Source organism: Paramisgurnus dabryanus, chromosome 5 (genome assembly GCF_030506205.2).
Source record: "Paramisgurnus dabryanus chromosome 5, PD_genome_1.1, whole genome shotgun sequence".
NCBI lineage: Eukaryota > Metazoa > Chordata > Actinopteri > Cypriniformes > Cobitidae > Paramisgurnus > Paramisgurnus dabryanus.
The window spans coordinates 21,338,758-21,363,880 of record NC_133341.1 but is presented as its reverse complement, the minus strand read 5'-3'; the positions used below and the strand labels follow the sequence as shown (position 1 = coordinate 21,363,880).

The 25,123-nt window shown below is 38.1% G+C and overlaps 2 protein-coding genes across 3 annotated transcripts in view; both read right to left on the bottom strand.

Moving 5' to 3' along the window:
- ppp3cca (protein phosphatase 3, catalytic subunit, gamma isozyme, a) overlaps positions 1-9,271 on the bottom strand; it is a 38,737-nt gene extending 29,466 nt beyond the window's left edge. Inside the window, exons 1-2 of one of the 2 annotated variants that reach the window (XM_065250285.1) lie at positions 8,552-9,271; positions 1,069-1,266 (exon numbers count right to left, since the gene is read on the bottom strand). In XM_065250285.1, the coding sequence (XP_065106357.1) occupies positions 1,069-1,266; positions 8,552-8,606 (253 nt within the window). In that variant the 5' untranslated portion in view covers positions 8,607-9,271. The remainder of the gene's footprint in view (positions 1-1,068; positions 1,267-8,551) is intronic. The other variant, XM_065250286.1, reaches the window with a different exon arrangement.
- Positions 9,272-9,808: 537 nt separating this feature from the next.
- On the bottom strand, positions 9,809-24,720 carry vps37ba (VPS37B subunit of ESCRT-I a). Its single transcript, XM_065250284.1, has 4 exons — positions 24,537-24,720; positions 20,457-20,628; positions 12,376-12,458; positions 9,809-12,240 (listed from the first exon to the last, which is right to left on the bottom strand). Exons 1-4 carry the CDS (start codon positions 24,639-24,641, stop codon positions 11,749-11,751), a joined length of 852 nt encoding a protein of 283 aa, XP_065106356.1. The 5' UTR covers positions 24,642-24,720; the 3' UTR covers positions 9,809-11,748.
- Between the last annotated feature and the right edge of the window lie 403 nt (positions 24,721-25,123).

The window sequence follows — 25,123 nt, the reverse complement described above, 5'->3', positions numbered from 1 at the left end:
AACTCAACACTTAACAGTTTTTTTCAACGGAGTTTCAAAGGACTATAAACAATCCCAAACGAGGCATAAGGGTCTTATCTAGCAAAACGATTGTCATTTTTGACAATAAAAATAACAAATTTACGCTTTTAAACCACAACTTCTCGTCATGTAGATCCGGTCATGATGCGCCAGCTAACCCCACGCAATACGTCATGACGTCAAGAGGTCACAGAGGACGAACGCGAAACTCCGCCCCAGTGTTTACAAGCGTCTTGAAAGAGGACCGTTCCTATGTTGTTGTATGTGGAATGATACTAATTAATGTCTTTGTGGCAGTTTATTGTTTAAAATGGTCCGCAAATGTGCGTTTCATATATGTAACACGTGACCTCCCTACGTCACTACGCATTTACTTTAGGTCGCGCTGGATCGGACCTAGACGAAAAGTTGTGGTTTAAAAGTACATATTTTTTCATTCTTCTTGTCAAAAATGACAATCGTATTGCTAGATAAGACCCTTGTGCCTCGTTTGGGATCGAATGGGATTAAATGTTGGGCTCTATTAAAGTCCATTAAAATGAGAAAAATCCTGCAATGTTTTCCTCAAAAAACAATTTATTCTGGACTGAACAAAGAAAGACATCAACATTTTGGATGACATGGTGGTGAGTAAATTATCTGGATTTTTCTTTTAAGAAAATGGAATATTCCTTTAAGGCAGGGGAGTCCAAAGTTGGTCCTGTAGGGCCGGGGTCCTGCAGAGTTTAGCTAAAACTTCCTTCAACACACCTGCCTCAAAGTATCTAGTCTGCCTAGTGAGACAATGATTAGCTGGATCAGGATCATTATTTCAAGCCATATTAATGAATTAGAAAAATTACTTTTTAGTTTAGACTTTTTAGTGACTTTTAGTTGTCAAGTTATTCTTCTTGATGGTTATTTACCCAGAAAAACAATGAAATTTACTCAAGATACAATTGATAAAGGAGGTCTTAAATATCTATAACTAATTTTATGAATCTTTGTTATCAAACCAGACTGTGATCTCCCTCAAGCCCAACTAAAGATGAGGCTTTGCATTCTTACCTGTGATTGGTGCTTCCACCTCCAGCATGCACTTCTCCTGTCTTAGGATGTTGGCACCCTCGTTGATAATGCGCAGTGCTGCATCTTCTTCCACACGTCCTTCTTTGATCAAATGGTTTTTCAGTAACTCAGTATTGGGCTTGCCATCCACAAACAGGTCCTTTATAGTCAGCCGCTGGTGGGGGGGCAGTGGCACTGCTGTAGGTATGAGAAGAGCAAATCAATAGTGGAAAAAATGAATGACTTATTATTATCAAGTCAGGTTGACAGGAATATGAAGCATGGTATCCACAATAAAGAACCTTTTGTGTTCTTTGGATGTTTAAGGTCCTTTATGGAACCATAAAGTAATAAAAGGTTCTTCTATGACCATGAATGCACTGTCATTTGCTTAGATGCTAATAGTTTTCTGAAACAAAAAAAGAAGTTAGAAAGTGGTTAAAGCAATCCATAAATAAGTTAAAACTGTTATGGCATCTGGAGGTAAAAAGTGAAAAGCACCATTCACAGGTTTGTTACAGTTACTTAACATTTGCACATCATTTTGTGATTCTTGTTTCCCAAGATGCATCTTTGGTTCACTGATAAAGACGTGGTAATGGTGTATTTTCATATCTGCTCTTTATTAGTTTCTGCTTCTCTCTGGAGCATCGTGACATTTGCGGTTGCTGAGGCTAATAAGAAAAGTTATGGTATCATGAGGATTTTATTGATTTAGCTCTAAGTTCGCTGGCACGAAAGGATCCTGAGACGGCGTGCATTAATCCCTAACCTGCACTGAACTTCCTGGTGATCTAGATCCACCAAATCCTCCAGCGAAAACACACCAGTTGCTATAGTGAGGGCTATGAGTCATTTCAGAAACTTTGATTAATCTGAAATCCAAGCCTGAATTGTAGATCGGATGGTGGTATAATAATAGTACATAGATAGAACTTAAAACATAAGCTGACGAGTGACTAATGGAGCAAATCCAATCTTATGAACTTCACAATCACAATAAAATCTCATGAGCATCATTCAATTTCATGCTAATATTGGTCCGTCTCCGTAAAATGTTCTGAGGAGTTCATTACTGAATATAAAGTGATTAGCTCAACTGTGACCCTGACGTGAATGAGGTTTCCAAACACCGTGAAGAAAACAGGAAGCAGCACAGATTGCCAAGGTCCCTGCTTTGCAATGGCACAGTCTTCCCCGTAGACCATCACAAAAGCGGGGCTGAGACTGTCGCTTCCAACGCGACCTCATTTGCATGCATCTGTCACAGCGTGTTTTGGCTGCTCGGCCTTCTGCTCCAAGTATTCACTTGATTGATAAGCAGCGCAAGCCCCACATGCTTTAGTTAGTCGGGGTTGATCACAATTTTATGGAATGAACTGAGAGACATGTAACTGAAGACATGCGTAAAGCATTTGGACGAACTACCAGCTCTCTAGCTAGTTGCACTAGGGCAGACTTGGACGGTTTGACAACACTCTTGTTAATCTGTCTGAACTGTTACGTGCTCAGAATGGTAGACCAATAACGTCTGGTTCCTCAACCATTCCTGCAATTATGGATGCAAATCAAGCCACTGGATCCCACAAACAAAGATCTGTCTGTGTAGACTCTGCTACTGTGAAGTAATAGTCTCAGTATGCTAATAAAATCAAATAAACGTGGTTGTTGAAGCATCAAGCAGAACATCTTAAATCCTTATGTTGACTGTTACCTACAGAAATTAAATAAACTTTATAATAGGGCTTTCCCAAAATCAGCAAAAGGTTTTGATATTTTCCCATCAACAGACAAATATTCCCAGCATTTCAGAACATGGAAACTGACAAAGCAAGCACTACCCTACATCTTTTCGTGTGACTTTCACAATACATTTTAGTACTTCAAGATTAACCTAGCATGCAACAACTGACACGTCAATTCAAGACAATGGGATAAAAGATTTGGCAAAATTAGCCAATGCTGTGCAGCTGCTGTTTTTCTTTCAGTGACTAACAGTGGAAACAATGCAAGTTGCACAACAGCTTTTGCCTGGTTTCTGACACCTGTAAAAAAATAGCCACATTGGAGACTATAGAAGAGAGATGAGAATTCACCAATAATTGAGTCAATATGACAGTAAGTAAATGGTATCATACTTAATGCGTGTTATGTTGCAAATATTGGTTACATAAATGGACCACGAATGCTTATAGTTGTCACTTTTATCTAGTGACTTCCAATGCATTCAAAATATACTGCACAAGGATCAGTTTGTGTACTCTGAGGTTATCATATTGAACCCATAACTGTGGCATTGTTAGTGTCTCTACCATAGCCTGTAGAAAAAAGCTGGACGACGCATTGTCACTTCTTTCTATTGTAATGATTGAAGCCAATAATGTCCTACCATGGGGGCTGGAATGTCATGTAAAAACGTCAGTTTGGAGCCAGGGCATGCGTAGAAGGAATTGTCTGTGGAGCTAGAGGCGGATCTGCGGTATCAAACTCCCACCCAAACGCTCGCTTGCCCAATTCAACTACGGCAATCATAACGACACCCCCCATTTCTATAGCATCAAATTATTAGCTAAAATGAAACTACCTTAAAGGACCAAAACCATCTTTTGTAAATTGGAATTAATTCCAATTTTATTGGAAGTGTAAATAATTTTTGATTAAGAGCCGATTCGCATTCGTTTGCATGGAGAGGGTGGGGTTTATGACTTATACTGCAGCCAGCCACCAGGGGGCAATCAAAGAGCCAGCGGCTTCACTTTTCAGATGTATGAGGCACACCCGGTCTCTACCAGTTAAGTGACAGAGCAGTTACTAAATAACAAAGTGCTTTTTTTACATTATGAAATGTTATTTTAAATGATTTGGAATTTGGTGGTATTTTTTACAAATGATTTATCTGTAAGCTTCATTATTTAAAAAAAAATTAATGTGGCATCATAATCTTAAATCAAAAATGCTAATCTCCTAGCGTGCGCCCCCCCCCTGTGTACGGCGCATTCCTTCATGGCCCCCCCAAAGAAAATTTATGACAAGAAACTCTTTTAAACTCAACTTTTAATTAAACAAAACATATTAAATGATACAAAGTAGTGCTGTTGGTTAGTAGCCTTATTTATTTAGGTTTAATTGCACAGAATTCATGATAAATTAATTTATTTTATAAAATGTCATAAAACTGGGGCCCCCCTGGCACCATCTCGTGGCCCCCAGTTTGAGAACCACTGATATAGACCCTTACAGCCCACCTGATCAAAAAGCCTGAGAGCGCATTTTGGCAACAGAAGTGGTGTTATTCCCCAGTGGTTCTAATGTCTTAGCAACAGTTTATCAAAACGGTTTCCCAGCATCAAAATGTCTGGTTGTTGCGTTTGCTTGCACTAATATAATATACTAATATAAGTATATATGTATCTGGCCACTTTATATTTGGCCATCTACTAACGTCTTCTATCCACTCCACTATAGTACACGAATCTGGTAGCTGTGTCGAAAAAGTTGATAAAGTCAACTTTCTGTTTGTGTTGCTTCACTGCTGATTCTTGCCATACTTCTGTAGCCAAAATGGGCGCGCATATGCTGCCACGTCATCATTGTGTACAAACAGTAAAAGGGTCTATTTGTATGGCAGGTGGGCGGGGTCCGGGAAGAGCTGCGGTGATTTGAAAATAGCAACATGACCTAACTTCAAACGATCCAAACAGTTCTCGATGGACGAATTCAAGTTTAGCCAATTTAAGAAGCCGTTTCACTCAGATATACGTCACCACGGGGAAAATAAGACATGCATTGCTACTTCCATTTTATGGCAACTTTAACCTCCCAGCCCTTTTACATCTTTAAACTAAACAGATATAAATAGTATGTGAACAAGGGAAAAAGTGAGAAATCCCACCTCACCCAAGTTAAAGTGGACTGACTTACTAAGCAAAACTTCAATTGAAGCTCACTGTCCTGAGGGCATAAGCAACTATACTCAGTACTCTCCTGATGAGTATAAATAAACCATAAGAACCACGGTGCAGGCTGGATATAGGGATGTGAGCTGGGTACGAGCACTAAGAACAGATTAGGCAAAGTCTTTATTAGCCAGGGATTCCAGGTCCAGGAGTCTGTTTATTTAGAGACTTCTTACTTTAAAATCCTTACCGGATGTTCATAAGATGTGTTCATAAGATGTCACTAAATCATCAACTATTATAGGCAGCAAATAAAACGGTTCACACTGAGGTCATACTGCTGTAGCATCTCTTTCTCAGCTGGTGGATTCAAAACATAGAGAGAGATGGAGATGCAAGTACCAAGTTGGGTTTAACACGCAGATCCTCAATCTTTGCAACGTTTGCATTTGACACAGTTCTGAACCGAATGTTTTGCATTGCAGTGTTAACATGGAAAGGTTTCACCTGCAAACCAAGATTTGCACTATGCAGATTCATTCAGGGCTTTTCCAACCCTGCATACATCTAGGGAGACTAGAAGTGTCCACTCAAAACACTGACATTTGAAAGGCAAATAAGATCCCTCGGTTGACCTATTAATGTGCTGCTATTAGTGTGTTGCTTGCTTCCCAATCTTCTCAAACTCATTTTCAAGTGTCTTTTGGTTATGTTGAAAAAGAAAGACATTCAATAGCATGTATCTATAACCTATTTCAGAAAAACTGCAGAGGTGGACAATGAAAAGTCCTTTCACTGTAATTGCTATTGTGTGTTGTAAAATGTTTACCGATGAGTGCAGAATAAACAGTGTGTAATCGGTTTGTGGCTTCTGTGACAATATACTTGGTGACAATATACTCAAATATGAATAAATACCCAACACGGTAAACAAACAAACGGATCTTAGTGATCTTAGTGAGTGTCATTTGGTCAGGTTTACCCAGTTTGACCCTATTGGATAAACTTAACATCTTGCCATAGCCAAACTCAATTATAAACATAAAAATACATAATATACCATGTAATATACAATAACTTGCTTGGCGATTCTGTAATTGCTTTGCGGTATGGCAATGCATTAAGTTTGTAAAATCAATTTGAACTTTTTTAAATATGTTTAAAAACTTACATTTATATACGTTTCACATTCTTTCTCATAACTGATCATCTTCCACACGTCAGGGCACCACAAGCACTCAGTCATCTCTTTTCGTATACATAACCTTTGGAACTATCATTTAGTTCTTGCAAACTATTGCGATACGCATATTACCATATGCAAATCTAAAATATTTCGGTAATTTCAATATATTGTGCGGCCCCACTGTACAGTCTAACCAACATATAAAACTTACATAGATTGAACAAGACAGAACAAGACATTATAGTGATATGAAGCCATCATACTTTTCTCATCTACTAAGCAGTGACGACGAGGCTACATAAGGGTGGCACCGGCCAACTCAGATTGACGGCTGGTCCACCCAGTCCAAAGAGACACAAACTATTTTGTTGGAAAGCAGAAGAAATCACGCATAAATAATAATAATCTCTTTAATAATAAGCACTAAAATACGCATCATTCAGAAAAAAAAACTATTTATAGGATAATCATTGGCATGTGTTTCTAAACCTTGCGAATGTTAATATTCAAACGATTTTAAATAATGCTAGGTAAACACCAAAAGATAAACAGGCTGATTTGGGGCCAATTTCCCCCCTTCCGACAATCCTAGCTATATCCCGATTATTTTGATGGTTTTACAGATTATCTTATCAGATTTTCCCTTAGTGTGAGTTGTGTTAAGAGTGTCCGAACCTGATCGCGAACAGAAATCCTGATGTGTGTGGGGAACCCCGAGGACAAACGTGTTCGAATCCACTGTGACACACCACTGTGTCCCTGAGCAAAACACTTAACCTCTGACATAAATAGCAATTGTAAATCGCTTTGAATAAAAGCGTCAGCTAAATGAAAAAATAAAATAAAAAATGTCTTCCTGCATATCATCCGCCATGCTTATTCTGAAGTCTCACAAGATTTTGTGAGATTTCCTGTGTTCACAGTCGAGACTATGGTTGAAAATCTGTTAGTGTATGGTGTGCTGTCTTTGAAAGCATGGCACACCACACACTGTAGGAGCAAAACGGATAAACCTAGGATTTTATCCTCATGTTTGTGGTTATATGGATCAACACTTAAAGTGGCAGTACCCTCAAAAAACTCTGTGTTTATGTAAAGACAAAAGGAAAATCACTTCTGTAGCTTTAAAAAAATCATTATATTATATATCATTTATAGAATTTTATTTTTCATTTGACTCTATTTCTGTACCTTAATAATACTGTTAGACCTTACTTTATTTGTCACTTTGTTCTTTTCGATTTTCATATGCTTGTAATTTCTTGATTTTTTGTTATGTTATTTTTCCTCACCCCCTTTTTGCAGATCTGAAAATAATTTAATCCATGACTCAAAAAACTTAATGTGATCTGTTTAAACAATACAATGTTGTAAAATTATGTAATTTGAGAGTAAGCATTGAGGTCCACCCTTTTTCACCAAGGAACACTCAGTTTAACATTTCTGGGCTCGCCACTGTTACAGAGAGTCTATCAAAAGCTCCCAAAGCAGATTCATAGAGGTAATGTGTAGTCCTTCCTTGTTTTCTTCCAATTTACTCTGTATATAGCACAAATAATTCAAAGCTGTTGCTATGGCTGGCTCATAAAAAATGCATCGAAAATGCATCTTTATTTTGTTTCCCTCAAAGTGGCAAAAGATAACACTGATGTTTAAAATGTAATGATTCTCTAACTGCATCCACTTGCTGTGTAGACAGAAATAGTGAAATTTTAGATCTATGAATCAGAATCAAATGTCACTGGTACCTGATTTAACTTCAATCATGTCAAATATAGCTTCATCCAAAATCCAGACACAATATATTACAAAACACACCATCTGACAGGTAAGAAAATCACTTAAATTTACATTTATGTATTACACTTATTTCCAAAGCGACTTTGCACTGCAGACAATATGTACATGATATCTGTAGTGCTAACGCAATGATCTACTGATCAGGTAACTGTACATGAGCACCTGAAAAACTGGCGTTTGGCAATGCATGCATTCAACAGGGAAAAGAGATGGTTAAACCATATAAACCAATTTGACTGTAAAAAAAAAAACTGGATGTCAATTTAGTGTGGCTCATATTAGATTTTATAATTCAACTTAGTGACGTAAAAGCTGCATTGACTGGAAGTCAAAAACAAAATAGGATGGGCATTCTAGAGGTCACTACAAATAACTTATATCTCAGACTAATTTGTCTTCTTCGCCAAACTCTGGTCTGCAGTGGAAGAGCTGAAATGATTCACACTGACTGGATACAAAATACCACAGTGGGAGCAAACCAACTAGGTAAAATACTGTAACTATCTGGCACGCGCGCTGTCTAGACATCCTTCTGTCTGCAGCAAATTCACAGAGATGAAGTTCGTGATATCTACTGATACACACACTGAAATAAACTTACTTTTAATGAGTCGCTCAGTGGTCGACAGTTTTTCTTTCGGCTCTTTAGTCGACATCTTCTCACAGTTCAGTCAGGATTTATTAGCCAGTAAACGAGCAAATATTCTCCGTGTTTGCTGCTGCCAGTCCAAACAAGGGATCGCGACGTAGCCAGGTGAAGGCTCCGATAACTGTTAAAATTATAGGATTAATTCTTTAATAATGCTAATTCAGTCGACACTGAACAACAGCTGTGTACACGGGTCACAGGGCAGCATAATAACATGAAAGTCTGCCCATCGCCAGCAGACACAAGCTCGATCGATTTTCTCCGCAATCACCGATTCCTTGCTCAAATCCCACTACAATGCAGTCCGTTCTTGGTTTTTCCCAAATGACATTGGGGTAACGTTATCAGCCTCAGATCTCTTCGAACCAGCGACACGAGATGATTAGGGTTTGGTGCGCAATCTTGAACGGTAATCCGATTTTGCACTTTTAAGAGTCAGAATGTCAACTCGCCAGTTCAACACACTCATAAGAGTGTTGAAAATAATAATAGCGCCCAAAAGAGCTCCGATTTGTCTTAATAAACATATGTCCTGTCGTGTGACAACCAGCGATTGTGAGATGAACCCGCCCACTCAAGCTAACCATATGGCTGGCAGTAACTTCCAATCACACTGTCGTTCCCAGCGCCAGATTAAACGCTAATCTGTAAACCTCAGACGGATTTCCTGCAATATGGCGGAGTTGTGGCGCTCGACGCCCTGACGTAGGCGTGACGTAGCGCGTACAGTTTGACACATACATGCGGAGCATATGGTTACATTCCATACATAAATGTCAATTTATATATATATATATATATATATATATATATATATATATATATATATATATATATATATATACCTGTATATAGCCTATTTAATAATACACTATATTATTATTATTAATAATGTAAGTAAATATGACGTCTATAATGTAGGTAAATATAATGTGTATCCAACACCATACAGCACCAAATTCTGTGGATTTATGGGTATATTTATTTTTGTTCTTACTGGTGCGTCGTATACATTTGTATGTTTGCATCATTCCATGTTATACACACAGGGATGTTTATATATGGTTAACATAATTACAACATTAAATCGTGCACTTACACTTGCATCCACTAGGGGGAGCCAAATGCCGTGTAAGGGTCCACCAAAAAATTTGAACACTTTGCACAGAACCAAACAAGTGCCTAAATAAAATGCATGGAAGTTTGAACTCTATAGATACATTTTATTATCTGTAAAATAGAAATGTCAGTTACATTTACTATTTATTTCACTTTCAATGTAGAACAACTAGAACAGAATAGTCTGCATATTACACATTATGAGAGTTCAAAACACTATTTTATATCACCAACAGCATTCAACCAAGTAACAAGTTATAAATCTAGGCATTGTAATTATTTCTAAAACAAAGAGAGACACAAAAGCTGTTTTTTCCAGATGGTTGGCAAGCCCATTAAAGTACACAGTGTTTCAGGTATTAAGTCACTGTACTCAAATGTTTCTACTCCTAATTCTGGTGCATTTAAACAAAACAGACGGCCAAGACTGACAAACACAACGTGATATAATTCAAACAGAGCCAAAGAGATCTCATTGATTAAATGATTCTGTTGACAGATAAATGTAGCAGCACCAATGATTAAAGAGAGGACTTCACCTAAACAAAGTTGCACTCTTCCTGTTTCTATGACATCAACTTCCTGAATGTGTGACAATGTAATTATGGCTCTAACATACACAGCTAAATGAAAGGACACTTGTAAGGATGTACCTGCATAAACAGCATATTTTTAAAGACAGATTTTTGCATTCTAGAAATTTTAGATCATTAGTTATTGAGTGGGAAGGCAAAGAGATATAAGCACAAAACACACTGGTCACCACAGTAACCAAGTCCTCCTTCTACCCACCATAGGCACAAAGTGGCTATTTCAGTCACAGATAATGCCAACCATAAATATTTATATACAGAAATGGAAGCTATTATACATATTGAAGTTATATTATAGATGGAACAAGACATGGATATGTAACAGACCTGATGAGGCAGAAAAAGTTAAGATTAATGGTAAACATAAGTTACAATAGTATGGCTATATTATCTAACAAGGTTTCAATATAGACTGACATAAAAAGGTTTATGAAAAGGAAGCACTTATTTAAAATCAACATTTTTAAACCAGATGGCAAAAAAGCACATGGATGATTAATGGTGTTAGATATAAACAATAAATTGTACATTATGCATAGAGCATCTGTTTAAGTATGTTGGATAAGACAGTACAAGCACATATGCCTCACAAATGTTCACACTTACATGACTCATTTACTAAATATAACTAATTTACACATTTCCCCACGTACACACAGTCTCCTTCCCTCACACGTTTTTCAAATCTAAGCTAATTAACTCCCTCCGTCAGAATGAATTTGCTCATATCTAAGATACATAAGGCATTGCGGTCCTCCTATTGTATAGCAGTAGCCTCTAATCTCTGCTTCATCAACCACATTAGTACCAAATGTTTTCACCCACATGTACTCAAAGTGATACTTAACTTTTAAAAATAAACTGGTATGAAATCACTGCTCTATGGCTAACAACACAAGCACATAAGAACTGGATGCAGTGATAAAATCCCCCCGCGAACTAGACAGGGTTTAGTCTCAGCCCGTTTGCATAGGCATCACCTTCATCAACGTTAAAGCAGCTTTTGTCAATTATGAAATGTCAGATGATATTAAAGTGGGTGAATTATATTAGCATTAGCATATGAGGATTAACTAAGATGCCTTACATCACTGCCGATCCTCAATTTAGAAATTTTCAAGTGTGCTAAACTAATGTAGCTCATGTAAATTTTAAATTTGACTTAGCAATGAATTTATCAGAGTACAGAATATGAAAAATGACTCTGTTACCAGCGCTGACTGATCAAATACACAAAAAAGTCTAAAGTGCACATTAAAGGTCCCAGTTGTAGATACCCATTTGTCTGCAGATTTGTCCTGTTAAATTATTGTATATGACAAAACTCCATCTTGGCACGCAATGTTATACAATATGCAGCTTGAAGGACCTACAAAAGGCTTGAATGAACGTCCAGTGTACATATTGTTTCTTCTCCACTGATCGTTATTCCTCCACTCATTGCATTATGAAACCTGGCTGGGGTGCCATGCGTGGTGGGGGTCTCTGGGGCACAGGTGGGGGGTATTGCTGCATATATATGTTGGGGTATCCCTGATTAAGACTGGTTGGTGTATTTCCGACTCTTGGAGGAATAGGGGGGTATGGAGAGGTAGGGGGAAACGGGGACGGAGAGGGGTAAGAGAAAGCTGCTGGTGGCTGGACAGTGGGACTTTGGGTAACTTTAAGAGGGGGAAGAGGAGGAGCCCTGCGGGGCATCGGCAATGGGGAGCCATTGACTTCTCTTTGAAGAGCTGTTGGCACGGAGGAAAGGTCCTGAGAGCGAGAAGGCTGAGGTGCGGCCGGGGCTACCTGGGGTCCCTTTAGCACTATTTCCCGAAGCTTCTCAATTTTCACTTTCCGCAGGTGCACGAGCTTCCTCTTAGTCTGGTACTCATCAATAAATGCGTCAAGGGGGGTTGCACCGTCAAGGAAAGAATCTGTCATGTTCTGATTCGAAAAAGGGAAAGAGAGATAAAGGCACAATCAGATTTTCAGTTAGCCCACAATAACGGTCTACAGAATAATGTGTGATTCAGCATAGCTTCAAAGCATGTTGAAACATTCAAGGTTTTGTGGAAGTACCTCAGTTTCTTCCTCGATTTTGGCCCCTTCCGCTTGTAGAAGTGCAAGCAATGTGTCCAAAGAAGTGTTTCCAGACTTGTGGTCTGTGAGGGGACAGAGAAAAAGCATTGTGAGATGGACAGAACAAAAGCCTTTTATTCATTTATAATTATTACATTTAAGAAATAATGACAATCATCCCAGCCATTATTTCATTTTAAAACAATAATGCAGAACTTAAATACCTTTCCAGTTGGTTATATAATTACATTATGTAGGTTTAGTTTTTCTATTATACTGGGAGAGTGGAGTACTGTATGATTGATTCTACATGTGCTGTCTAACTTAAAAGGTGGCTGCTTTTAACCCTTAAGTGGTGTTATTTACAACTGTACTAATCTGCTGTTACTGTGGTGACACTTTAGGGACACATTCAGGGATAAGTGCGTATCGCTATCTGAAATATTGCAAAGACGGCATATGGCAAGGGAGACACAGCGTCTTGTTCCCTTCTCATGGATCAGTTACACATGTAACCCGAGACGTCTTCATGTGTCAAACACAACTAGCAAAAAGCATTTTGGTATGAATCAACATTCACAGACAGAAAATATAAGCATTTAAAGTTAACAGTTTAGCATGTGTACTTAAAATGTCTAGAATTGTATGATCTTATCCTACACTACACAGGGAATAATATGAATTTTTTCCAGAAAAATTCTTGCATAAAATAGATTCAATCACTTTCAATGACTTGTATCTATGTATGTATATTTTCAAAAACTTCCCAGTGCCTTGAATTTTTCCCCCAGATTCACAAACTTTCAAGGACCCGTGGGAACATAGAGTTATGCATTTATTTTGGGATTTATTTTGTGATCTTTTGTGTTTAACCTCAATTCCTCCATTAAGTAAAATGTAAAATAAGCATTTTTATTTGTTTTTCACCCAAAATTAAAATAAGATGTGATTTCCATAAAAACTCCATTCCACTAATTAGAACAGAAAAAAGGTGCTGATGCAATAACAATATAAATTACATTAAATATTAATGTAAATATGAAACAAGCTTTTTATATTATTTTTACTAAAGCTGGGCAAAAAATAAATAAAATAAATTGGCCTGCGTTTCTCAGATTCTCATGCGTGTCTCCTGTCTCCTCGGTAAAGCCGGTTCGGTGTTCACTCGCCATCACCTGCTTTCAGATGGAGCGGCATAAACTACACAGAGCCAAATTTCACCAAGAAGATTGCAAAATCGCATTCATAATCGTGGAAAATCACCTCTGATATTGTATGCGATTTTGTCTAGCTTCTCTGTAAAAATACAGTGAAAAAAGATGTGTTAAAATCTTCATTACACTAATTAAAACACAGTGAAAACCATCAAAATAAGTCTCCCTTTTGTTTTTGTGAAATCTGATGGAATCAAAACACACGTAATTTCAATGACTGTTCTAAAATCTTAAGTTAAAGCTAAAATTGTTGAAAAAAAATAATGGATACAACTGTGTATATGTATACATGTGTAGCTGTTTTTATTAGAAAAAAAAACAAAAAAACAAATGCTCTATAGGCTCATTCAAATTCTTGTTTGTAGATCTGTGTGTGTGTGTTTGTGTGTGTGTGTTTGTGTGTGTGTGTGTGTTTGTGTGTGTGTGTGTGTGTGTGTGTGTGTGTGTGTGTGTGTGTGTGTGTGTGTGTGTGTGTGTGTGTGTGTGTGTGTGTGTGTGTGTGTGTGTGTGTGTGTGTGTGTGTGTGTGTGTGTGTGTGTGTGTGTGTGTGTGTGTGTGAATGTGGGTCACACTGAGGAAGGAAATCACCTCTTTCATTATGTGTATGTATGATCTGCATTGTGTTGGATTTATTGATGGTTAAAGAAAAAGAAAAGTAGCAGTTTTGTACAGATAAGATTAAGATAAAAAAATTAAAAAACATTTTCCCATCACTTGAGAGTTAAATGTCCACAGAAGTATAAATTTGCACACATGCTTTGTGTAGAGCGCTCAACCCTGGTGGTAATGAGGCTGTGCATTAATAGAAATACACAAGCACTTCTTTGTCAAAATTCATGTTTAGGTGTGGTATTAAAACTCAGTTGGTTTGTCCTGGGAGAATACAAATGAGACATAAAACAACAATATTAATAAAATAGAATCAAAAAACCCTTAGAAAGCACTCAAACCTTTGTCATCTAACTTTTACTTGTGGCCATCGAGCACCCCTTATTGATTTACATCTATTTACATTAATTTTCCTGGCACAGGCAACATGCAAGAGTTTTAAAGTGTTGTTGTTACCATAATCTTGGCAAGAGGCAGAGGCATATCTCTCCTATAGTATCTATTGTTGTTAGGTTATTATGTTTGGGTTAAGTCCGCGACACACCAAATGTACACCAGCTGACTGTGGTTTCGCCTCACGACACGTCATGGCATATAAGTTAAAAGCAGTCAGGCTATAGGTTATCATTCAGTGGTTCTCGCGACCTGAAAAATAGGTTGCAGGTCTATTCTAAAAGGGTCAGAAACCATAACACACTTTGCACGGTGAAGGATTGGATGTCAAGAATAAAGCCATGAAATTTGTGTGCAATTTTGATATTGCACTGGGTTCTCATTGGATGTGCAAAGTAAAAGCTGACTCCTGAAGCAAAAACAGTTGAGAAACACTTCTACATTAGCAGTTTGTGGTTAAGAGTGCCAGATCATGCAGAAAAATAAGAATGGAGTAAGGTTAACTGATTAACATAAGAAGTCAAAATAAGGAAGTGAAAGACTGTTGACTGAAGCAGAACTATGTGTGAATAAGCCACTGTATTGTGAACATTACATTAACATTTATGCATTTGGCAGACGGTTTTATCCATTGACTAAAAAAGCATTACATGGGACATGTATGGTTTTATCAGAATGTTTATTCCCTAGATTCAATCCCACAACTTTTTGCACTGCTAACACAATGCTCTACCCCTAAGCCATACAGCAGCACACATTGCTCAACCACTGAGTTCTTAACTAGACAATCTTCAGCAGCAAGAAGACAGGAACAAAAATGTGAGCAATAATATGGGTATGTTATCTAACCACTCCGATTCCCAGTATCTGTCATCAATGCCATGTTCTACAAATGATCTATTTATAGCTACATATGTAATACTTTGTTTACAACAACAATAAATGCCTGACAAGACAAGGGAAGATAACCAAGATTTAATTCCTTACATTTTTTCCTTACATTTATACAGCGCTTTTCTCAGTACCCTAAAAGCGCTTTACATATGAGCGGGGGAATCTCCTCAACCACAACCAATGTGCAGCATCCACCTGGATGATGCGATGGCAGCCATATTGCGCCAGAATGCCCACCACACACCAGCTTATTAGTGGAGAGGAGACAGAGTGATATAGCCAATTAGTATGAGGGATGATTAGTAGGCCAATGGGCAAGTTTGGCCAGGATGCCGGGGCACACCCCTACTCTTTTTCGAAGGACATCCTGGGATTTTTAATGACCACCGATCACCTTAACTCTTTCCCCGCCATTGACGAGATATCTCGTCAATTAAGAGAAAACGCTTCCCCGCCAATGACGAGATTTTCCGTCTTTCCGCAATACCGCTATTATCCACCAGGTGGCGCCCTTCCGCAACTTTTTAAAACCGGAAGTATTGCCCTATGGCAAGCTGCTGCATGTCCGTGTCTGTTTTAAAGATCGCTCTGAATGGGATCTCTATGAAAAGTCCGTCATAAAAATTGAATTATCTTTGCTTTTTGCTCAAAATATGGTGTTTTTGCAAAAACCTACCCATATTCAAAAGCTGATTGCAAAAGAACCACTAAAGGTAGGATGAAACGTTTTTTTTTGTTTGAAAGCAGAGGGTCTGTTCTTTCATTTGGTATATTGTATGTTTATATATTTAAAGAAGAACATTTTCTGGAAGGCATTAAACTTTGGTGATAATCATGAAAAACGCTGGCGCTGGCTGGCAACTTTTTTTAAAAACGCTGGCGGTAAAAGAGTTAATGTCCACAACACTAAGATTTATGGTTGTTGCTAACTGTAACTAGTCAATGTGCTTGTCCCTTGTGCAAAATTGCAAAAATACAACAATGTACTAACAATGGGATGTAGAAATAGACAACAAATGAAGCAATGGATGAGACCTGGCACAAAAACCTTGAATGATTTAGAGACTGGAAGGTGTGTCCATCTGAGTGAGTGTCATTTTTCCAAGTTTTTCCAAAGACACACATTATTGCTTATGTTTACTTTAAGCCTGAACTGCAAAGTAAATACAATCACTCCCGGAAGAAAAAACAGCTTTGTTGGCAAACGCAATATGACTAAGGGCGCACTCAGGGCTTTAGTGAGAGAGCGCTTTACTTCCTATTTCTTCAAAACAATTGCATCCTAATGATGAAAGCGTGCCCAAGCTCGGATCGGTAAAAGTACAGTGTGAGTGTGTGCTTCTGTGGGAGTAGGGAGGGGAAACCATCACGCTCGAGCACGGTTCGATTGGGTTATGTATAATAACAGTGCCCTTTAAGTTTGATCTCTCCTCCTTCACTTCTCAGTCAGATTTTTGTGATCTGAACATGTGACCAGCACCTCGGACTTCAATTAGAACATGAGAATACAATACAACAAATTCTAAAGTAGGCATTATGCAAAAAACCAACCACATTTGCCTAAAAGGATCATATGGCAAACATACTGCGCACACTGCCGTATTGTTGTTTCCTGTTGGTGCAACATACAGTATTTATACTGTGCACAGTATACACATTTGTGACATATGGGTCAATTTTGTTAGGATAGGACAACATTTGGTCATGATACAACTATTATATGAAATATGAAAGTCTGGAATCTACAGGGGCAAAAAAATCTAAATATTGAGAAGTTGTCAAAATGAAGTCATAAGCAAGTTTAGCCACTCTCAAAAATAAAGTTTTGTAAATAAATAAAAAGTTAATATCAATAATTTTTACCCATACAATGTATTTTTGGCTATTGCTACAAATATACCAGTACTACTTAAAATTGGCTTTGGGGTCCAGGGTCACATTTGTAACTCTGTCTGTGAAATCCAGGTTAAAGTTTCAAACATATTTTGAGATTAGGAGCATCAAAATCAGATTTTAATAGCTGATTTCACTATAATTTTGTATATAAAAAATGACTTTGGCTGGGCTTTCACAGTCATGGAATACTTCCACGCATTGAATACTTGGATGGCAGTATATTTGCCAAAAGTCCAAAGTGACCATGAATAGCAAACGGTATAAAACAGCATAAAAGCTGTGCTTCAACACTTGCCTCTTTCTCCCACTAATATTCTGCAGATCATGAGACTGTAATCAGTCTATATCCAGCCTCGCTTCCTTTGTGCTCTACGCAAGGGTGGGAGAGAGGAGACAAAAGGGGAAATCCAGAAAGTGGGTGTGTGTACGTGTGTGTTTCTGTGTTTGTTTGTGTGTGGGTATGCGTTCCCCCCTCTCCAACTTGTGTTTCTGACATTGCTTAAGACACAAAGCCACACTGTTGCTGAATGGTGCTTTAAGGACTCAAAAACACCCCCACACGGAGTTGCTCTGTTGTCATGGTTCAGCTTTAGAAATGAGGGGGATTGCGGGATAATGTACACACAGGAACCTCACCACACAATTTAGCCTGAAGACTAGGCTTTTGTTTATCTGGGTCAAGTGAACGGCTGACTGGCCAGCAATGCTGACAGTCCCATCCAGATGCTATGACGCTACAGCTGCCGTCTGGGGTGCTTAAGCCTGGAGTATAGTTAGTTTTTAACAAGTACATGCTCGGTCGAATGCACAGCCTTACATGGCACTGCAACAAATTGCAATACCTCTCCTGGCCTGTAGGGCTGTAACGATTGATAACATGTCCCGTTAAAAATGCCTGTCTGAAATCGATTCTGAATCTGTGTTTCATGCACAGCTTGTGCTTGTACTACGGCTCTGTGATCAGTAGGAAGTCCTTATCAATCTAAAATCATTATGAGTCGGAGTCGTTTATAACGTGCATATAAAAAAGCAACCGTTGTTAAACAAAATCATTAAAAAAAAATGTATTATCATGAAAATACCTGAAACAATTTGAAGAAGATTCCTATAGACATTTCCTGGAATAACGTTTGTAATGCTACTTCTTCTGTGGTCCAAAGAAAGTTTCTGCACAAGAGCGCCCCCTGGCTTTGGGATGTGCCGAGATTTCACAGTAATTGAGTAAAATTCATACATTGAAAAAACGTGTATTTGCCCGATTAATCATTACAGCCCTACTGGCCTGCATACATCGTAATCCTGTATGCGCAAGTGCGGCCGATGCGTACGAAGTACGTGCGGTTAAAAAAATCCACCGGTGCGCATACCAGTACTATTCTGATACGATATTTGCGTCACACTGGACAGCAACAGATTGTAAGCTTTTCCTTGCGTACGTGTAAAATCTGGACTATACTTTAGGTTGTAGAGCTGGGACACATAACCACCCAGCCTAAAAAAAAGTTGGTTATGTGTGACCCAAATTGGATTCCCCCAAAATCAGTAATATTGCCCATATCTGTATATAGATGACAACATTGACTTTATCAAAAAACAAGTGTTTGGCTTCTCTAGACTAAAAGTCTGCAAGTGACAAGTGAGGAGTAAAAACACATGACAAAAGTCAAAATGAAACATCGGAGTACTAAGGTTGACTCATATTTAAAGTAGACACAGCCCCTGCAGATGATGGTATCAGCTATGACTTGTTTTATAACAGTGGTTGTGCGACTTTGACATAGTGTATGGTTTGAGGAATGACTAATTCATGTCATTATCACTAATTCATGCAGAACAAAGGTTGAAGTGTTAACCACCGACCTTATTGTTCCATTATTAATGAAAAACCGTTATTGTAAAACAGGAATTTGAGTGAACCCACGAAAATGTAGATTGTTTTCTGACTTTTAGGACCACAAGGCTGAGCAGCTCTATATAATAATTGATTCAGCTAAATTAATCCAATTCAGTTTTGGTATTTAAGTATGAATTAGCTTTTACAATATTAGAACCATTACAGCTATTTTTTAACGCTTTGAAAGTGACATGATTGTCAAAAATTTACATACTCGAAATGTGACCTCTGCATTAAACCATCCCATTGAGTAGTGAACACAAACACTGCAAGTCAAGAACACACACCAAAGTAGTGCAGCTATCCATGCAGCACTCGGGGAGCAATTAGGATGCCTTGACATGAGACTAGAACCGGCAGCGACCTTACAGTTACAAGCCAAAGATTCTAACTATTATTACGCCACGACTGCCACGAATTACAGCAGTCATCACAAATATATTGTATGGATTTATACTGGATTTCCTGCCTAGCACCAGCCCTACATGATACACAAATTAAAAACTGCATCCAGTATATAGTGTGGGAGGCAACAATGCTACAATATAACTCAAAGGCAAAGCCAGATGACATTGACTATACAGATGGTAAAATGAAACTGTTATGATGTTTGAAAACAGTTTCCAGGCAACCAGTGTGTCACAAAAGGCAATCAGTGACAACATTATTTATGATACCGAGACACAGCGCGCTAAGGGGTGTGGAAGGTCACTAAATACTGTTCCCTGTTCTCTTTGAAGTCACAGATCCGCCTCAATTGTGAAACGGTGATCTGCTACTAGACACAGTTCTGCCTACTGCTTCCACGAGGAAGAAACAAATGAAAAAAGTGAAGCACAAAGATCTTGTTGTACAAGTCTTCATGAAAATTACGTGCAAACTGGAAAAACAGGCCTTCCGATGTTTAAGTCAACGGGGTCACATGCTATACTTCACTGATTTACCTTCTGTCCCATGTGGCTTCCAAAGCTTTTCCAAGTTTTGTAAAAAGGCTAAGCGTTTGTGAGTACATCTATGCCACCATGAGTGCTACACAGAAAGATGGGCAAGATAAAAAAAATATATACCTTGTAATCTACTATAAGTGTCTTTGGATAAAAGTGTCTGCCAAATGCATAAATGAATGAAATGAAAAAGATTAAACTATGACTGTTTAATACGTTTTACCCCAGTTTTCTTACCTAGAGTGGACTTGCGCAGCTGATAGGCCTCAAAGTCTTCTTGTAGGCACTGGTACCGTTTGGTAAGCTCATTTTTTTGGTGGTCTAGCCTAGGCTGGAGTTCAAGGTTTTGCTCAGCCAGAGTGCGGTTACCAGCCAATGTCAACTCCTTGTTCTGTTGTAGACCTTTAATCTGAGAATACACAACAAAGATGTTCCTTCTCAATAAATATTATACATTCTGTGAAAATATAACCTTGATATCTTTAATAATGACTGAGTAAGGTCATGTCAAAGATTAAAATCAGTGACTAAAATCTAACTCTGATTCTCCTAATCTTATAATTACATTATGAATTTTTTGCCACAGACAGGGTGGTTACTGCTGCTGATGTATAGATGGTTTCGGTGTTAACAACAAAAACAAATGGCTTTCTTGGCCCAACCTTTACTTCCGGTAGACTTCTGCAAAGAATCAATAATAACAGAGTCCCTATAGAGTAGATTATTTCTAAAAAGAGGCAAAATAGATAACAAGTAATTACCTAAGTTCAAAGGATAGCTAAAGCGTATCAAATACTACACTGAGCTAATATTACTGTGTGAAATTAATGTATTAATAATGTCCCTGAATTCTTCCCCTCACCCCCCTGGACCTGCATCCAACCCTGCCCCCTAGATATTGTGTTCTGCAGTGAGGCACTATTGGATTTCTATGTCATCCCACCTTAAGCCTTCCCCTGTACTGAATTATGACAATAACTGTAACTACTGTTTGAGAGGCAGAACTTTACTACCACTTTCGTTTACTTACGACTTCTTTGATGCAATTACGATTCGATTGAATTCAATTACTTTATCAATATTTTATATAAGCAGTTACATTTTTAATAAATTACAAAAGCAACCTAAATATATATCATGAACATTTAATTAAACTCAGGGGCGTTGCAAAAGATCTCGGGCCCTATGCATAGGCAGTCCTGATAGGCCCCCATGCCCCACCCCCATAATATATTCCAGACTTATCAAGGGCCCTATTTTCCTTTGGGGCCCTGGTAATCAGTACTGGTTTTACCCCCAGTCCGACACCCCTGACTTTGACAATGGCACGAACTCTGTACCAACTGAAACATTTACAACACCAAAGTAACAAAAAAAATTTTTTTAAATAAAGAAAAATGAAGCAAAAGTCTTTTAGTACAAAAATGTGCAATAGTGACTATCACTGAGGTAGTTGTAGAAAAAAAATTATTACATTGAAAAATAAACTAATCTGATTAATTGATCTGTCACACAACTCACCTCACTTTGGCGTGGTTAGCTTTTCCATCGAGTATAGTATCACTTCAGAGTGGGAGGGATTATAGGCGTGTCGTTATATTTACGCTGCCTACTGCTGTGACATCATACAAGTGAGAGCGTTGTTGTACATTCCCATACATTCATTTATTTCTCAGTCTGCCACAAAATTTAAATTGGCCACCACAAATAGATGTTTGCACATCGCGTTTATAACTACCTCTCTCACATGACAGTTTCTGTTCAAACACCCGACCCGTGGCGGCAGTCGACGGCGCTCCGCTGACCCTCATAGCAGAACACAGATAACAACATGTTTGCTTGAGACAGCGCAAGCTAGCAGTAAGCTAAAGCTAATATTTACATTATAGCGCTGAGGCTTCTCTCAGAACAATCAGTGACCTACAGTGTTTTCGCGTCACGTTTGATATCAGCTCGGGTCGCTTGGAACCCCAACCGAGGTGGTACGAAAAAAAGTATCGGGAACTACGTACTGCACCCAATGGAAAAGCTCCCAAAAGTAAGCTGACCCGACCCAAACTAAACTAAACCGTGGGGTACTATGCAATGGAAAAGCGCCATATCAGTCAAACAAGTGCTGCAGTGGTCTCTTTTGAGATTTTTTTCTTTAAAAAAATCAACTGATCAACACTGATCAAAGAGAGGACACTGCATTATGTAAGGAAAAAAACACACGCTCGTCTTCTGTCTCTTTTGCTGTGTTTTCACTGCAACAACTGCTCTGTTTCTGTAACGCATTCACTTGCTGACACTAGCGGACAAAAATAAATGAAAAAGCACACTTTGGCAGAAATGCGTAGATGGACATATGTCAAGGTATGAGGACATGGAGTGTGTCAAAATAAAGGTAACACTGTAAAAAATTTGTTGTAATAATTATGCAGCTGGTTGCCAGTAACCTACTGTAGAAGATAAAGACTGAAAATGCTTCATGTTCATTTAACTTTGAACAAGCTGTTGCCAGTAATACTGTAATTTCTACGGTAATTTTTACAGTGTTCCTCATATCGATATATTATGTGTGGCATCGATGCATCGTATTGTTAGAAATATAATAGATGTGTCTGTCGATCCATAATGATGTATTTTTATACACCTGTTAGTCACACATATGTGTCACATATAAAAGTTTCTTCAGAAATAAAATCACATCCAACCACCTCACAAATGAACAGGTTAAATACTTGCTGCCAATGACTCATTAACCTGTGATTTCCATGAGGGACATTAAACCGCAATAACTGGTAGCCTCCTCCCATTCCAATTCTCCTTAATACACCAAACCCTTGCTTAGTGACATGTAAATCATTTTGTTTCACTGATTACATAAGGCTGTTCCCTTGCAGTCTGATTTAGTATGGCTCTAGCACAAAACACAAAAAAGCATTTTAATAGACCTATGTCTGAGTCTGTGCTAATAATATACCCTTTCATTTATATGGTAATGTAATACAGTAGCAGATGTTACTGTATTTGGCTTGTGAAACAACATACCAGCAATAACTTTTTCAGTTACTCTCTAGCTCAAGCCAATTTTTTTTTCAGACCACTTAGGTATAAGTGTGATGTTTATTAAAACAAGGGATGCAGAACATCAATTTTAAGACTAACCAAGTCATTAATCAGCCTGTTAAATTAGATATTGTAAGGTATTGTTAATAAAAAAGTTTATAGCACATCAGATTTTAAACAAGTTACATTTTAAAAGTTGCAAAACCAATGTTGCCAAATCAAACATGCACAAATAACACAGGCGGAATCAAGGTCAACCATCAATCAATGAATTTGGAGGTTAAATCAACTCAAAGCTGTGAACACATTCAAATAACTAATCGATTGATCTGCAAACACAACTGAGCAAACCCCAAACGTAAACAGCGATACTGTAGTGATACTGTGAAAATGGACTCAAATATGTAAACACATTTTGTTTTCACCCCAGCAATTATAACTGTCATGAATGTCAAAAACCAGATGTAGATGTCACACTGCTCCAAATTCGTACCACATTTAAGTTCTGCTGGCATCATATCATCAACAGTAAATTTGTTTGTTGACATTAACTAAACTGGGAAGTTTGTATGCTGTAACAAGGCAGCAAACACTTCATAATATACACTGTACATTAAAAAGAACTTAATATAATATTTGAAAAAGCCAAAAATAATATATCAATCTTTAAGCAAATCAGTGCTAGATGTTACAAACATTGTGTTGTATGTTAAAGCTTTTATTTTTAAGGTAGGCCTATTTAATACATGACGTTTCTATTATGACAAGGCAGTTTTAGTAAAGAACACGTGATTAATAAAAATAAATTACGTATGACAGTTTCATATTTAACGTACACAACTCCAGTTAGAAATATGTTGGTAACGTTATGTCAAAAATGTACTGTTAACGAAAATTACGAGAAAATGACCGAGAAATGACTACAAAAAGTCGATTAAACATATAACAGGAAATGTATACGTACGTACATACAGAGCTCAGCATGTCTATGTTATATGTCTGTGACAAGGCCACTTTGTTTCACAGAAAAACAGTGTAGTGAATGGCACAATACACAGTCAGCGACTTGAAAAACAAACTCGACTGGATTCACGAGAATTCAGATGTTAGTAGTTCTCAGTGAAAACTAATGACACGATAACATTGAAACAAACAACTTGAAGAAGTAAAAATAAACACGGCCCGCGAGGCAGACCCTCTGAATAAAGTGGTGCAGTTTTGACACGGTAACTTTCGCGACGCTGTGTACGAGGAAAATAAACTCACCTCCTCCATGTCGTTTATAATTTGATTGAGCTTCTCGTCATCTTCGAGGAGTTCGTTCAACTGCACTAAGGAGTAAGAGCTCAACTTGCTCGCAAAGCCTGCCATGTCTGGCACAGCAGCGAATTTCACACTCCGCACTCTGGACCACTTTCTCTAGTCAGTTGGAGTCGGAATGGGCTAAAGGTTTTAGGTGTGTTCGACTTCATGCGTTGTTGCGCAGACCCATCGGCGTCCAACGTCAAAGTACCGCGAGAGCGATTCATAAACCTGGCTTTCGAATCCCTCTCGCGTTACGTTGATGCCATACGTCAATCGGTCTGCGCAGCGCCGAATGAAGACTGATCCCAGCCGGAAGACAGCAGGAGGAGCTGCGTGACGTCAGCTGCTATCTTCAGTTAATGATAAATTCTCGGAAATTGTTTAATAAAAACTGGTTCCTTTGATGTGCTTTTTTATTTTCAGAATGATAATATGGATAGAACGACATATTAAACTACTATGTACTGTGTCACCTTTAATTGATTCGGTAAGTTTTTCAGTGAAGACCAACACATTCTGTTTTTACTTGAGAGACGAAAGAAAACTGA

What these genes read in the sequence shown, in the direction of transcription:
- vps37ba (XM_065250284.1), bottom strand. Translation starts at nt 24,641, where the DNA reads ATGGCAGGCTTTGCGAGCAAGTTGAGCTCTTACTCCTTAGTGCAGTTG. An exon ending in GCTGCGCAAGTCCACTCTAG is followed by an intron (nt 12,459 to 20,456) that starts GTAAGAAAACTG and finishes GTCCCCTCACAG; the next exon opens with ACCACAAGTCTGGAAACACT. An exon ending in AAATCGAGGAAGAAACTGAG is followed by an intron (nt 12,241 to 12,375) that starts GTACTTCCACAA and finishes TTTTCGAATCAG; the next exon opens with AACATGACAGATTCTTTCCT.